The sequence below is a fragment of the Mobula birostris genome, chromosome 3 (assembly GCF_030028105.1).
Source record: "Mobula birostris isolate sMobBir1 chromosome 3, sMobBir1.hap1, whole genome shotgun sequence".
Classification (NCBI taxonomy): Eukaryota; Metazoa; Chordata; class Chondrichthyes; order Myliobatiformes; family Myliobatidae; genus Mobula; species Mobula birostris.
The window spans coordinates 216901756-216918323 of NC_092372.1; the positions used below are offsets into that span (position 1 = coordinate 216901756).

Genomic DNA, 16568 nt, shown 5'->3' on the forward strand with positions numbered 1-16568 from the left:
GAGTACGAGAGTGACATGGATTTTTTTGTGTGATATGTGCATCACTGGGAAGGCATTTGTTGGCCACTCCTAACTGCCTTTGAGAAGCTGGTGGTGACCCTCTGCCTCGAACTGTTGCAGTTTTTCTGGTGAAGGTATTGCCGCAGTGCTATCGGGTAGAGAGTTCCAGGATTTGAAGGAATGATGATGTTTCCAAATTGATGGTGCGCAACATGAAGGGAATCACTTGTGCTATAGTCATAGTACAGGTTGAGTACCCCTTATCCGAAAATCTCCAAAATCCACATTTTTTTTTTGACTATACGATGTCACAAATGAAAATTTCAAAAGATGCACAGGTCTCTCTGCATTGCAGACGGTTCTGAGATATGACCAGAAAATTTAAAAAATAGAAAAATACTGCATAAAGTGAAAAATGAAGATCTTGATCATCCCATCTACCTGCACCCGGTCCATCTCATCCACGTACATATCCAAACTTTTCTTAATGTTATAATTGAACCCACATCCACCACTACAGCTGCTGCTTATTTCACACTTGCCCCACCTTCTGTGTGAAGAAGTTTCTCCTCAGATTCCCCTTAAATATTTCATCTTTCACCCTAAACCTATGACCTGTAGTACTCTTCTCACCCAATCTGAGTGGGAAAAGCTGGTGTGCGTTCATCCTAACTATAACCCTCATAATTTTGAAGACCCCCCCCCCCCCCATTCTCTTGAACTCCAGGGAATAAAGTCCTAACCTATTCAGTCTTTCACTATAACTTACGTCCTAAATTCCTGGCAACATCCTTGTAAATTTTCTTTGCAATCTTTCAGTCTTCTTTAATATAGACATCCTTTGCCACATCTGAAACTTCCATTGATCATGATGGCAAACTGGTTCCGTGTTAGTAAGCTGAAGGGTCGTGAGCCATTTGCTAATTCCGCTGGGGGAATCGATCATTCGGGATTGATGCTGCATAGGCTTGCTCATTAAACTGGCAATCTGCTGCTCAGCATTCCTCATTCAGTGTGACAGTGTCAGTCAAAGCTTCCAATTTCTCAGGCTGTCATAGCAGAGTGGTATTCAGATCTGCCCCAACAGGATTGTCTATGAAGGCCCTGCCATTCCAGATCCCTATCTTCATGTTGAGCCGTAGAAGTTGCTGATCTTTTAAAATGGGGTAGGCATTGCAGCCTTCACAGATCAAGGTTGCTGTCCAGTGGCAATGGTAACATATTTACTGGTGAATACTGCTGCGTGGTTATTAATGCTCGCACATAACCATTCGTGTGTATACACACAGGTGCCCCTTGGCAAGTGCAAATTCACTCGCATGGGCTAGGGTACATACTCCTTGCCCATTGCTTCCCTCCTTTCTTCTCATCCAGCCCCCAGCTCCTGAGCCCTGCCACATATCGGGCCCTATTACTGGGCCCAATCCTCCATCCACACAGCACCGTATGTTCCTGGCTCCAGCTCTGCTTGTGTGTTGGGCTCAAAGAGAAATACGGTCACACAGCACAGAAGCATCTCCATAAATCCTCCAGGTCAACGCCTATCTATCCATAATAATCCCATTAACCAACCCTTAGGAGTGGTAGTTGTCTCTCTTAACCCGGGGTAGTCGTTGTCCACCAGCTACCACACAGGCTTCACAGAGCAAGGTCTCTAAGGAACCTCTAGTTGCATATTGGAAGAATAAAGTGAAGCTTCTTCATGTCACTCCCTTATTAATGATCAGCCCTTCATTTTAAGACTGTAACCTAGATTCTGGATACATACAGAACATGGAGCAAAACTGAAAAGCAATAGGTCCTTCAGCCCACAATGTCTGCACCAAATACAATGCTAAACACTTCTGCCTTTACATGCTCTGTTCTCTGCATATTGATATGTGCCTATCAAATGCCATTATCATATCCAGGCACCCACTGGCTTCTACGTAAAGAAAACCTGCCCTGCACACTTCATTTAAGTGTTCCTCCTCTCACATTAAATGCGAATCCTCAAGAGCATGTGACATTTCCCCCAAGGAGAAAAATTTTGTCTACCCTATGTACACCTCTTATAATTGTATGTACTGCCATCAGGTTTCCCTTTGGCTTCTGCTGTTCCAGAGGAAGTAACCCAGGTTTGCCTAACCTCTCCTTATAGCTCATACTCTGATCGAGGCAGCATCCTGATAAATATCCTCTGCACCCTTTCTAAAGTCCTTCCTGTAATGGGTGACCAGAATTGCACACAATACTCCCAACTGTGATCTAACCAAAGTTTTATCTCAGTGCAACATGTCTCCCTTATTCTTACATTCAAAGCAATGAAGGCAGGCATTGTTTACTACCCTGTCTACCTACGTGGCCACTTTTGGGGAGCTGTGGACTTGGACCCCAAGATCACTCTACACCAGGGGTCTCAACCTGGGGTCCACGGAACTCTTGCTTAATGGTGTTGGTCCATGGCTTAAAAAAGTAAGGGAGCCCCTGCCCTTTTAGGCTCCTGCCGTTAACTGTAGACTTTCCCGTTGCCCTTCGCACTTGCTCAGGGTAATTTCATCTGTCATTTATCTGCCCATATCCTGTATTTTGCTGTATCCTGCGACAATCTTCTTAACTCTTCACAATTCCACTAGTCATACAAACATGCTAACTGATATGCTAACACACCCATCTATATTTTCATCCAATTATTAAAACAGTGGCCACTTAATTAGGTACAGGAATGGAATCCACTGTAGTCTACTGCTCCTGTTTCATTATCAAGGTATTTTTGCCCGAAGAACTGTTGGTCATGGATATTTTTTGCTTACCACACCATTCTCTATAAATTCTAGAGACTGTTGTGAAAATCCCAGGAAATCAGTAGTTTCTGATATACTCAAACCACCCCGTCTGGCACCAACTATCATTCTACAGTCAAAGTTACTTAGATCACATTTCTTCCTCATTCTGCTGTTTGGTCTGAACAGCAACCGAACCTCTTGACCATGTCTGCATGCTTTTATGCATTGAGGTGCTGCCACATGATTGACTGATTAGATATTTGTATTAATGAGCAAGTATACAGGTGTAACTAATAAAGTGGCCACTGAGTGTATAAATCACAAACAACAGAAGCCCCAGGAATACCACTGGTCACGGACACCCAGCTGGATTAGCATCCCTTCACTGGTACCCTCAGAACTCAGACGTGGAGAAGCATTAACGCTACATTTACCATGTCAAGCCACTTAAGAATTGTATGCATTCAGTAGCCTCGTTTCTCACATCTGAAAGGTGGAGGATGTGCCAGGAATCTTCTGAGGTATCCCAAAAAGATGACAAGTCAGATTGCTACAACTACAGAGGGTCTCTTTCTGCCTCAGGAAAAGTCATTGCAAGGAGATGACAGTTAAATGTCAGCTCCATTCTGTATTTCTCATCACAACAGTTGCATCCTGAGTGATGGGGACCTGCTTTTCAACACTGTAGCCCTATTCGGCCTGGGCCTTGACCGTCAGCAGCCCCTTTGACCTGACAGGGCATCTCAGGCAAGTCTGATGCTGACGCCCCAAGGTCATCACACTTTCACAGAGGCCAAGAGAACGGTTAATAAGAAATGAAACTATTTCAGCTTGAGTCAGGTGCGTTGTCCCAACTTTTACAGGGGCAATGGTTAGTTAACACAAATATAACTGAGTTAATTCAGTCTTACTGATAATAGGGACTGCAAGCTACTAATTTGCACACCACACTGCTAAATGAAGGAATGGGGCCATTTTTTTTTGTTATCAGGACAGGAAAAATAAGATTGGACTGATATGGCACCAAATCATGAATCACATTGGCCTGGAAAATCCCAAGATCATGTCTGGATTTGTTTTTTTAAACTATGCTCTTGTAACTAAAGAGAACCCATTCATTCCTTCTTTTAACAGTATCATGGAACATTACAGCGCAGTGTAGGCTAGTTGGCCCTCTGTGGTGCCAACCTTATCAGGATCAGTTTTAATATTACTGACATATGTTGTGAAATTTGTTTTTTGAGCAGCAGGTTAATTAAAAAATAAATGTTTAAAAATAATGACATATACATTAAATAAGAAATATATTAAATAAGTAGTGCAAGAAGTAGTGAGGTAGAGTTCACTGTCCATTCAGAAATCTGATGGTGGAGGGGAAGAAGCTAGAAACATAGAAAACCTACAGCACAATACAGGCCCTTCGGCCCACAAAGCTGTGCCGAACATGTCCTTACCTTAGAACTACCTAGGCTTTACCCATAGCCCTCTATCTTTCTAAGCTCCATGTAGCCATCCTGGAGTCTCTAAAAAGACCCTATCGTTTCCGCCTCCACCGCCGCCGGCAGCCCATTCCACACACTCACCACTCTCTGCGTTAATAAAAAAAAAACTTACCCCTGACATTTCCTCTGTACCTACCTTAAAACTATGCCCTCTCGTGCTAGCCATTTCAACCCTGGGGAAAAACCTCTGACTATCCACATGATCAATGCCTCTCATTATCTTGTAGACCTATCAAGTCACCTCTCATTCTCTGTGGCTCCAAGGAGAAGAGGCCGACTTCAGTCAACGTATTCTCATACGGCATGCTCCCCAGTCCAAGCGACATCCTTGTAAATCTCCTCTGCACCCTTTCTATGGTTTCCATGTCCTTCCTGTAGTGAGGCAACCAGAAATGAGCACAATACTCCAAGTGGGGTCTGACCAGGGTCCTGTATAGCTGCAACATTACCTCTCAGCTCTTAAACTCAATCCTACGACTGATGAAGGCCAATGCATCGAATACCTTGTTAACCACAGAGTCAACCTGCGTAGCAGCTTTGAGTGTCCTATGGACACGGACCCCAAGATCCCTCTGATCCTCCACACTGCCAAGAGTCTTACCATTAATAGTATATTTTGCCATTGAACCACCTCACACTTACCTGGGTTGAACTCCATCTGCCACTTCTCAGCCCAGTTTTGCATCCTATCAATGTCCCGCTGTAACCTCTGACAGCCCTCCACACTATCCACAACACCCCCAACCTTGTGTCATCAGCAAACTTACTAACCCATCCCTCCATTTCCTCATCCAGGTCATTTATAAATGAGTAGGGGTCCCAGAAGAGACCCCTGAGTCACACCACTGGTCACCAGCCTCCATGCAGAATATGACCTGTCGACAACCACTCTTTGCCTTCTATGGGCAAGCCAGTTCTGGATCCACAAAGCAATGTCCCCTTGGATCCCATGCTTCCTTACTTTCTCAATAAGCCTTGCATGGGGTGCCTTATCAAATGCCTTGCTAAAATCCATATACACTAAATCTATGGCTTTACCTTCATCAATGTGCTTAGTCACATCCTCAAAAAATTTAATCAGGCTCGTAAGGCACAACCTGCCTCTGACAAGGCCATGCTGACCATTCCTAATCATATTATGCCTCTCGAAATGTTCATAAATCCTGCCTATCAGGATCTTCTCCATCAGCTTACCAACCACTGAAGTAAGACTTACTGGTGTATAATTTCCTGGGATATCCCTACTCCTTTTCTTGAATAAGGGAACAACATCCGCAACCCTCCAATTCTCCGGAACCTCTCCCGTCCTCATTGATGATGCAAAGATCGTTGCCAGAGGCTTAGCAATCTCCTCCCTCGCTTCCCACAGTAGCCTGGGGTACATCCCGTCCAGTCCCGGTGACTTATCCAACTTGATGCTTTCCAAAAGCTCCAGCACATCCTCTTTCTTAATATCTACATGCTCAAGCTTTTCAGTCCACCGCAAGTCATCCCTACAATCGCCAAGATCCTTTTCCGTAGTGAATACTGAAGCAAAGTATTCATTAAGTACCTCTGCTATTTCCTCCGGTTCCATACACACTTTTCCATTGTCACACTTGATTGGTCCTATTCTCTCATGTCTTATCCTCTTGCTTTTCACATCCTTGTAGAATGCCTTGTGGTTTTCCTTAATCCTGTCTGCCAAGGCCTTCTCATGGCTCCTTCTGGCTCTCCTAATTTCATTCTTAAGCTCCTTCCTGCTAGCCTTATACTCTTCTAGATTCATATCATTACCTAGTTTATTGAACCTTTCGTAAGCTCTTCTTTTCTACTTGACTAGATTTACAACAGCACCACGGATCTTGTACCCTACCACCCTTTCCATGTTTTATTGGAACGTACCTACTCAGAACCCCACGCAAGTATCCCCTGAACATTTGCCACATTTCTTCGGTACATTTCCCTGAGAACATCTTTCTAATTTATGCTTCCAAGTTCCTGCCTGATAGCCTCATATTTCCTCTTACTCCAATTAAACATTTCCCTAACTTGTCTGTTCCTTTCCCTCTCCAATGTTATGGTAAAGGAGATAGAATTGTGATCACTATCTCCAAAATGCTCTCCCACTGAGAGATCTGACACCTGACCAGTTAATTTCCAAATACCAGATCCAGTACAGCCTCTCCTCTTGTAGGCTTATCTACATATTGTGTTAAGAAACCTTCCTGAACACACCTAACAAGTGCCAGCCCATCTAAACCCCTCACTCTAGGGAGATGCCAATCAATATTTGGGAAATTAAAATCTGCTACTGCAACAACCCTATTATTATTACTCCTTTCCAGAATCTGTCTCCCTATCTGCTCCTCAATGTCCCTGTTACTATTGGGTGGTCTATAAAAAAACACCCAGTGGAGTTATTGACCCCTTCCTATTCCTAACTTCCACCCACAGAGACTCCGTGGACAACCCTTCCATGACTTCCTCCTTTTCTGCAGCCGTGACACTATCTCTGATCAACAGTGTCACGCCCCCACCTCTTTTGCCTTCCTCCCTATCCTTTCTGAAACATCTAAAGCCTGGCACTTGAAGTAGCCATTCCTGCCCTTGCACCATCCAAGTCTCTGTAATGGCCACAACGTCATAGCTCCAAGTGCTGATCCACACTCTTAAGCTCATCCGCTTTATTCATGATACTCCTCGTATTAAAATAGACACATCTCAAACCATTGGACTGAACGTGTCCCTTCTCTATCACCTGCCTAACCTCCCTTCGTACTGTCTCCAAACTTTGTCTATTTGTGAGCCAACCTTCCTTTCCTCCGCCACTTCAGTTCGGTTCCCATCCCCTAGCAATTCTAGATTAAACTCTCCCCAATAGCCTTAGCAAACCTTCCCGCCAGGATATTCGTCCCCCTCAGATTCAAGTGCAACCCGTCCTTTTTGTACGAGTCACACCTGCCCCAGAAGAGGTCCCAATGATCCAGAAATCTGAATCCCTGCCCCTGCTCCAATCCCTCAGCCACACATTTATCATCCACCTCATTCTATTCCTCACTGTCACGTTGCACAGGCAGTAATCCCAAGATTACTACCTTTAAGGTCCTGCTTCTCAACTTTCCTAACTCCCTGTAGTCTTTTTTCAGGACCTCCTCCCTTTTCCTACTTACGTTGTTGGTACCAATATGTACCACGACCTCTGGCTGTTCTTCATCCCACTTCAAGATATTGTGGATGCGATCAGAAACATCCTGGACCCTGGTACCTGGGAGACAAACTAGCATCCGCGTTTCTTCCCTGCGTCCACAGAATCACCTGTCTGACCCCCTAACTATAGAGTCCCCTATCACTGCTGCCATCCTCCTCCTTTCCCTACCCATCTGAGCCACAGGACCAGACTCTGTGCCAGAGGTACAGCCACTGTTGCTTCCCCCAGGTAGGCCATCTCCCTCCCAGCAGTATTCAAATAGGAATACTTATTGTTAAGGGGGACAGCCACTGGGGTACTCTCTGGCACCTGCTTCTTGCCCTTCCCTCTCCTGACTGTGACCTACTTCTTTGTCTCCTGTGGTCCCGGGGTGACTACCTGCCTATAACTCCTCTCTATCACCTCCTCACTCTCCCTGACCAGACGAAGGTCATCGAGCTGCAGCTCTATTTCCCTAATGCGGTCTCTAAGGAGCTGCAGCTCGACACACCTGGTGCAGATGTGGTCATCCGGGAGGCCGGGAGTCTCTAGGACTTCCCACATCTGACACCGAGCACAGAAAACCGGCCTTACACACATACTCTCTGTCTTTATTTTAAGGAGATAACCTACCTGGCCTCGACCCTCTATCACCAAAGCCTTCCTACTCTGTCTCCCTTTACTCTGACGCCCTCTGTAAATCTGACTTCCTTTTAAATTCTTGATGCTGTTCTCCCTGGCTGACCTCCACGCGCTTGCGCAGTCGTGCCCCGTTCAAACTGCCGAAGCTGTTCCTAAAACATTGAGTGTGTGTCTTTGGGCTCCCAAACCTCCTCGCTGCTAGCAATGAGATGTCATGCAAAAAGCACAAAAGATATTGAGGTGGTCAACATGGATTCAATCTGATGGTGGAGAGAAAGAAGCTGTTCCTAGAATGGTGAGTGTGTGTCTTCAGGCTCCTGTACCACCTTGATGGCAGAAGAGGGTATATCCTGGGTACTGAGGGCCCTTAATGATGAATGCTGCCTTTTTGAGACATCACCTTTTGAAGATGTCCTTGATATTGGGGAAGCCAGTGCTCATGATGGAGATGGCTGAGTTTGCAACCCTCTGCAGTTGTTTCCTATCCTGTGCAGTGGCCCCTCCATACCAGACACTGATGCAACCAGTTTTAACCTATTCTAACCGTCTAACCTATTTTTAATCTATTCCAAGATCAATCTACCCCGTCCCTCCTACATAGCCCTCCATTTTTCTTTCATCCATGTGCCTATCTAAGAGTTTTTAAAATGTCCCTCGTGTATCCATCAGCAACCCCACTACCACCCTTGGTAGGCTATTTAGTAATTAATAACTAAAATGTTAATTAGTAGCTTGCAATCCCTATAATCAGAATGAATGAATGAATGTTTATTCACAATTCTAGATTCTTCCACAAATATTGTATTGTACAAAAGTCTTGGGTACCTTTATATAGCGAAGGTTTTTATACCATTTCCTGCATGGGTTAATTTTAATTTGATTTGAAGTACATGATAGAAAGACAACCATCTCCATCCTCTCTTTATTGGCCCTTGAAACGGCACCTTATTAGGTCCGGGAGAGGAACCTGGTGTGGTATTCTGCTACTGTAGCCCATCCACTTCACGGTTCAACGTGTTATGTATTCAGAAATGCTCTTCTGCACATCACTGTTGTAATGTGTCGTTACTTGAGTTACTGTCACTTTCCTGTCAGCTTGAACCAGTCTGGCCATTCTCCACTGATCTCTTTCATTAGCAAGGCGTTTTTTGCCCACAAAACTGCCACTCACTGGATATTTTATGGTTTTCACACTGTTCTGTGTAACTCTAAAGACTGTTGTTCATGAAAATCTGAGGAGATCAGCAGTTTCTGAGATACTCAGACCACCCCATCTGGCACCAACAGTTATTTTATGATCAATGTCACTTAGATCACATTTCTTTCCTATTATGATGTTTGGTCTGAACCTCTTGAACATGTCTGAATGCTTTTATGCATTGAGGTGCTGCCACATAATTGGCTAATTAGATACATGCATTAATGAGTAAGTGTGCAGGTGTACCTAATAAAGTGGCTACTGAGTGTAGATCTGTGGGTGGTGCAGTGATTAGAGCTGCTATGTCACAGCTTCAGTGACCCCATTCTCAGCTGATTACTCTGTGGAACTTGCACATTCTCAAGTGGCTTCCTGTGCTACAATGCTGTGATGTGTCATTGGGAAATGATCTGATGCAAGACAGTAAAAGCAATTCCTCAGTCTCAGTGCTGGGAATTTACAGCAAGCAGAAGCACCCATATAATCCAATAAATGAAAAGGTGTTTGATGGCTCTGGGACTGTACACACTGGGGTTTAGAAGAACTGGGGGGTGGAGGAGAGAAATCTCAGTGAAACCTGTCAAATATGTGGAGAGAATATTTCCTTAAACTGGGTAGTCTAGGACCAGCCTCAGATTACAAGGATGTCCCTTTAGAACAGAGTTGAGGAATTTCTTCAGCCAGAGGCTGGAATTCATTGGCACAGATGGCTGTGAGGCCAGGCCATTGTGTATATTTAAAGCGAGGATTGATAGGGTCTTGATTAGTCAGGGCATCATAGGTTATAGGGAGAAGGCAAGCGTATGAGGTTGAGAGGAATCATAAATCTGCCATGATGGAGCAGACTCAATGGGCTGACTGGTTTAATTATGGTTTTATGTGTTATGGTGTTGGCGCGTGGCCAAGTGGTTAGTGATCTGAAGGTTGCTAGTTCGAGCCTTGGCTGAGGCAGTGTGTGTGTCCTTGAGCAAGGCACTTAACCACACATTGCTGTGCGACGACACCAGTGCTAAGCTGTATGGGTCCTAATGCCCTTCCCCTGGACAACATCAGTGGCGTGGAGAGGGGAGACTTGCAGTATGGGCAACTGCCGGTCTTCCATATAACCTTGCCCAGGCCTGCGCCCTGGAAACCTTCCAAGGCGCAAATCCATGGTCTCACGAGACTAACGGATGCCTATATGTATGTGTTATGGTTTTATGAAACATTGATCATTTATTTACCTCTGTAGACACTACCTGACCTGCTGAGTTCCTCTAGCATTTTGTGTACATTGCTCAAGATTCCAGCATTTGTGTATTCTGTTTGCAGGACTCTCTTGCAACTCTGCTTTGGGAAGCACTGCATCTGAGGAACTCTGCTGTGCAGTAAACTGATAGGTTTGGTCGGGCAGGTGTGGAAGGTCTGGGCCTGAGCCACGAGAGACTGCAGGTGCTGGGGTCTGGAGCCAAAAGCATGATGCTAAAGAAACTCAGCAGGTCAGGCTGTGTATGTGGAAGCATAGGGATTGTTGGTATTTCAGGCCGAGCCCCTTCATTGGGATTAAGAGCGCCAAGGGAGCCAGATAAAGAGGTGAGGGAGGGGGTAAGGCAGGAGGGTGTGATAGACCAATGCAGCCAAGAGGAGTTTAGATGTGACACGCCTGCAATTAAATAGGTAGTACACTGCCAGCATTTTCCAGTGGGATCTGGGTAGTTCACTTTACCTCTCTGCATTGTTGCTATGTGAGCTGAAGCATTTACGGCATTTCATATTTTCAGCATTCACATCTTGCTGTATTGCAATACGGTAGCTGAGTGTTCAGCACAATCACTTTACAGTGCCAGCCAGCACAAATGAAGGTTCAATTTCTGCCGCTGTCTGTAAGGAGATTGTACGTTCTGTCTGTGAGTGTGTGGACCTCCTGGTGCTCTCACATAGGGTTAGTGAATTGTGGGCATGCTACTTTGGTGCTGGAGTGTGGCGACACTTGCAAGCTGCCCCCAGCACGACCCTCGGAATGTGTTAGTCATTGATGCAAAATGACGTATTTGATTGTTTTAGTGTATATGGCAAATAAAGCTAATCTCTCTTTCAGCTCTCTATATTTGGGACCTTTTCTGGGGCAGGTGGGACCTGTACAAGAGAGACGGGTTACACTTGAACTACAGGGGGACCAATATCCTTTCAAGGAGGTTTGTTAGTGCTATTGGGGAGGCTTTAAACTAGATTTGCAGGGGGATGGGAAACAGAGTGCCAGAGCTGACAGTGTGGCTGGGGTGAAAATAAATGATGTTAAAAGTTCAAGCAAATCTGCTAATAGAAAGGTTGTGAGTGGTGGTAAAAATCTTCTGAGGTGTATATATTTCAATGCTAGGAGTATTGCGGGGAAGGCGGGTGAGTTGAGGGCGTGGATTGACACGTGGAATTATGACGTTATAGCAATTAGTGAAACTTGGCTACAGGAGGGGCAGGACTGGCAGCTTAATATTCCAGGGTTCCGATGTTTCAGATGTGATCGAGGCAGAGGAATGAAAGATGGGGGAGTAGCATTGCTTGTTAGGGAAAATATTACAGCAGTGCTCAGGCAGGACAGATTAGAGGGCTTGTCTACTGAGTCCTTATGGGTGGAGCTGAGAAACAGGAAAGGTATGGCCACATTAGTGGGATTGTATTACAGACCACCCAATAGTCAACGAGAATTGGAAGAGCAAATCTGCAGAGAGGTAGCAGGCAACTGCAGGAAACATAAAGTTGTGGTGGTAGGGGATTTTAATTTTCCATATATTGATTGGGACTCCCATACTGTTAGGGGTCTAGATGGTTTAGAGTTTGTAAAATGTGTTCAGGAAAGTTTTCTAAATCAATATATAGAGGGACCAACTACAGGGGATGCAATATTGGATCTCCTGTTAGGAAATGAGTTAGAACAAGTGACGGAAGTCTGTGTAGGGGAGCACTTTGGTTCCAGTGATCATAACACCATTAGTTTCAACTTGATCACGGACACGGATAGATCTGGTTCTAGGGTTGAGGTTCTGAACTGGAAGAAGGCCAAATTTGAAGAAATGAGAAAGGATCTAAAAAGCGTGGATTGGGACAGGTTGTTCTCTGGCAAAGGTGTGATTGGTAGATGGGAAGCCTTCAAAGGAGAAATTTTGAGAGTGCAGAGTTTGTATGTTCCTGTCAGGATTAAAGGCAAGGTGAATAGGAATAAGGAACCTTGGTTCTCAAGGGATATTGCAACTCTGATAAAGAAGAAGAGGGAGTTATATGACATGTATAGGAAACAGGGAGTAAATAAGGTGCTTGAGGAGTATAAGAAGTGCAAGAAAATACTTAAGAAAGAAATCAGGAGGGCTAAAAGAAGACATGAGGTTGCCTTGGCAGTCAAAGTGAAGAATAATCCAAAGAGCTTTTACAGGTATATTAAGAGCAGAAGAATTGTAAGGGATAAAATTGGTCCTCTTGAAGATCAGAGTGGTCGGCTATGTGCGGAACCAAAGGAAATGGGGGAGATTTTTTGCGTCTGTATTTACTAAGGAAACTGGCATGAAGTCTATGGAGTTAAGGGAAACAAGTAATGAGATCATGGAAACTGTACAGATTGAAAAGGAGGAGGTGCTTGCTGTCTTGAGGAAAATTAAAGTGGATAAATCCCCGGGACCTGACAGGGTGTTCCCTCGGACCTTGAAGGAGACTAGTGTTGAAATTGCAGGGGCCCTGGCAGAAATATTTCAAATGTCACTGTCTACAGGTGAGGTGCCGGAGGATTGGAGAGTGGCTCATGTTGTTCCGTTGTTTAAAAAAGGATCGAAAAGTAACCTGGGAAATTATGGACCGGTAAGTTTAACGTTGGTAGTAGGTAAGTTATTGGAGGGAGTACTAAGAGACAGAATCTACAAGCCTTTGGATAGACAGGGACTTATTAGGGAGAGTTAACATGGCTTTGTGCGTGGTAGGTCATGTTTGACCAATCTATTGGAGTTTTTCGCGGAGGTTACCAGGAAAGTGAATCAAGGGAAGGCAGTGGATATTGTCTACATGGACTTCAGTAAGGCCTTTGACAAGGTCCCACATGGGAGGTTAGGAAAATTCAGTCGCTAGGTGTACATGGAGAGGTGGTAAATTGGATTAGACATTGGCTCAATGGTAGAAGCCGAAGAGTGGTAGTAGAGAATTGCTTCTCCGAGTGGAGGCCTGTGACTAGTGGTGTGCCACAGGGATCAGTGTTGGGTCCATTGTTATTTGTCATCTATATCAATGATCTGGATGATAATGTGGTAAATTGGATCAGCAAATTTGCTGATGATACAAAGATTGGAGGTGTAGTAGACAGTGAAGAAGGTTTTCAGAGCCTTCAGAGGGACTTGGACCAGCTGGAAAAATGGGCTGAAAAATGGCAGATGGAGTTTAATACTGACAAGTGTGAGGTATTGCACGTTGGAAGGACAAACCAGGGTAGAACATACAGGGTTAATGGTAAGGCACTGAGGAGTGCAGTAGAACAGAGGGATCTGGGAATACAGATACAAAATTCCCTAAGAGTGGCGTCACAGGTAGATAGGGTCGTAAAGAGAGCTTTTGGTACATTGGCCTTTATTAATCAAAGTATTGAGTATAAGATCTGGAATGTTATGATGAGGTTGTATAAGGCATTGGTGAGGCTGAATCTGGAGCATTGTGTTCAGTTTTGGTCACCAAATTACAGGAAGGACATAAATAAGGTTGAAAGAGTGCAGAGAAAGTTTACAAGGATGTTGCCGGGACTTGAGAAACTCAGTTACAGAGAAAGGTTGAATAGGTTAGGACTTTATTCCCTGGAGCGTAGAAGAATGAGGGGAGATTTGATAGAGGTATATAAAATTATGATGGGTATAGATAGAGTGAATGCAAGCAGGCTTTTTCCACTGAGGCAAGGGGAGAAAAAAACCAGAGGACATGGGTTAAGGGTGAGGGGGGAAAAGTTTAAAGGGAACATTAAGGGGGGCTTCTTCACACAGAGAGTGGTGGGAGTATGGAATGAGCTGCCAGACGAGGTGGAAAATGCGGGTTCTTTTTTAACATTTAAGAATAAATTGGACAGATACATGGATGGGAGGTGTATGGAGGGATATGGTCCGTGTGCAGGTCAGTGGGACTAGGCAGAAAATGGTTCGGCACAGCCAAGAAGGGCCAAAAGGCCTGTTTCTGTGCTGTAGTTTTTCTATGGTTTCTATGGTCAAGTGCAGGAATATTGAATTGCACTATTTATTTTTTATTGTAACTTGTAGTTATTTTTGTCTTGTACTGTATTGCTGCCACAAAGCAACAAATTTCATGATGTATGTCAGTGAGAGTAATTCTGATTCTGAAGAATATTACATGGGTCTCACATGTAGGATGGACACTTAGTTGAGTTACCTGCTTGCCCCTGTGAAATTACTCCATTGAAGGCTAATGGAAATATGAGAAAGTCGGAAAGAGAAAAAAGAATCTGCAGAAGTAGAACAGTTTGCATTTGTATAACATAATGCCTATCCTGGGGTTAGAGGCCTCTCTCCACATGTGGGTGGATGTGTGGGATGGGGAAGGGGCTTGTATTGCTGTTATTGTCTTGTTGTGTTGTTCTGCTGAACATTGTGGCCATTCCGTGTTAGAGCTGGAATGTGTGGCAACACTTGTAGGCTGTCCCAGCGCATCCTTGAGTGTGTTGGTTGTTAACACAGATGATGCACTCCACTGTATGTTTCAATGTACATGTGATAAATTTGAATCCTTAATACCGTGTGGAAGCAATATCAATAAACTGTTAGTGCTTAGCTACATCGGGTGACTGATAATAAGTCATCATTTACATGATTTCCGCATGCTAAAAGTTTGGTTATCCAGTATAGACTGGTCACATGGATATGCTGGTTAGCTATTTGTTAAGCATGGGTGCTCCTTCAGCTCTGATCCTAGCCTGGGCATTTTGAGAAAGAATGAATAAATGACCTTGCATGGTATGCTGAGAGGTTTGTTGAGAACTTTGAAGTTTCACTTTCAAGCTTGTGTGCAAGCTGTCCTTGTTGGGTCTCAGTACTCCCCTCTGTAACTGGATCTTGGACTTCTTGACAGAGAGATCTCAGACATCCATTTTGGAGGCAACATGTCTAGCTCCTTCACACTGAGCAGTGGTGCTGTTCAGAGCTGCATCCTCAGTCCACTGCTGACGCACAACTCTACTGCTGTATTCAGCTCTAAGCCACATCATTAAGTATGCAAATGATACAACAGTGGATGGTCTCATCAACGACAATGATGAGTTTTCATACAGAAAGGAGGTAGAACGGCTTGTGAACTTTGACAAGCCACAGTGGTTGGAGCTGAGGACCTAGCCAGCCAATGGCATGGCCAGCAATGACTTAGTAAAGAAAACCCGTGAAGCTATTAATTAAAGCAAGGTATTCACATTGTTTTCGGCAGGTTGGAGATATACTGCCGAGATTTGACCCAGCGGTACAAAGACATTTGGGTCATTTCAGGCCCTCTGACTCTACCAACAACAGGAGCTGATGGAAAGAAAACCGTTACCTATGAGGTGAGATGAGACGAGAGAATCTATGTATAACAGCTTTGTGAATATTTTCCTCACTACCACTCAGAAAACAGAGGAGTCACCCCTTCTGAGAGATAAATAATCATGGGAAAAGAGAAATTAGAGACCAGAGCCTTGAGCATTAATTCAATTAGGGTAGGGTTTTGAGGCACTATTGAAGGCATAAAGAGAATGAAAGTAGCCTGATATTGTCAAAGATATTGAACTAAAATACATTAAAACCTCTTCCAGATTTATTTATTTATTTCAAAATTGGTGCAGAACAGGCCCTTCCAGCTCAATGAGCCGCGATGCCAGGCCACCCATCTATTTAACCTGAGCCAGATAGTTCTGTCTTGTGCCATTCTCAGATTGTTTCAACAAATTATTTATTCTTTGCCTTTTATGTGTCTTGTTACGGTCTACACTGCTTCTCAAGCGAGATTGTCCTTTTCGAGATTTTCTGCACCTGTTCTTTTGTCAGGCACTTGCTCATTTCACTTTCAATTAACTGATGAATAATTTTCCCCTCTGCAAATGTTAAGCTAATTGACTTGGAATTATCCATATTCGCTAATTTTTCCTCACAGATGTCACATTACTGGCCACTTTTCAATCATCGAAGATAAGTGCACGTTCATCGAACCTAAAACGATTATTTTAAAGCCCAAGTCACTTCTGACCGCAGGATCCATCACTGCATCATTTTGTACTCTATCTTAATTATTTATGATTTTTCTTTTCAACCATTGCT

At 44.2% G+C, this 16568-nt stretch overlaps 1 protein-coding gene across 1 annotated transcript in view; it reads left to right on the top strand.

The window, feature by feature from the left end:
* LOC140195733 (nuclease EXOG, mitochondrial-like) overlaps positions 1-16568 on the top strand; it is a 68549-nt gene that overhangs the window by 23230 nt on the left and 28751 nt on the right. The window contains exon 5 of the mRNA XM_072254437.1: positions 15703-15817. Within this exon, the coding sequence (XP_072110538.1) occupies positions 15703-15817 (115 nt within the window). The remainder of the gene's footprint in view (positions 1-15702; positions 15818-16568) is intronic.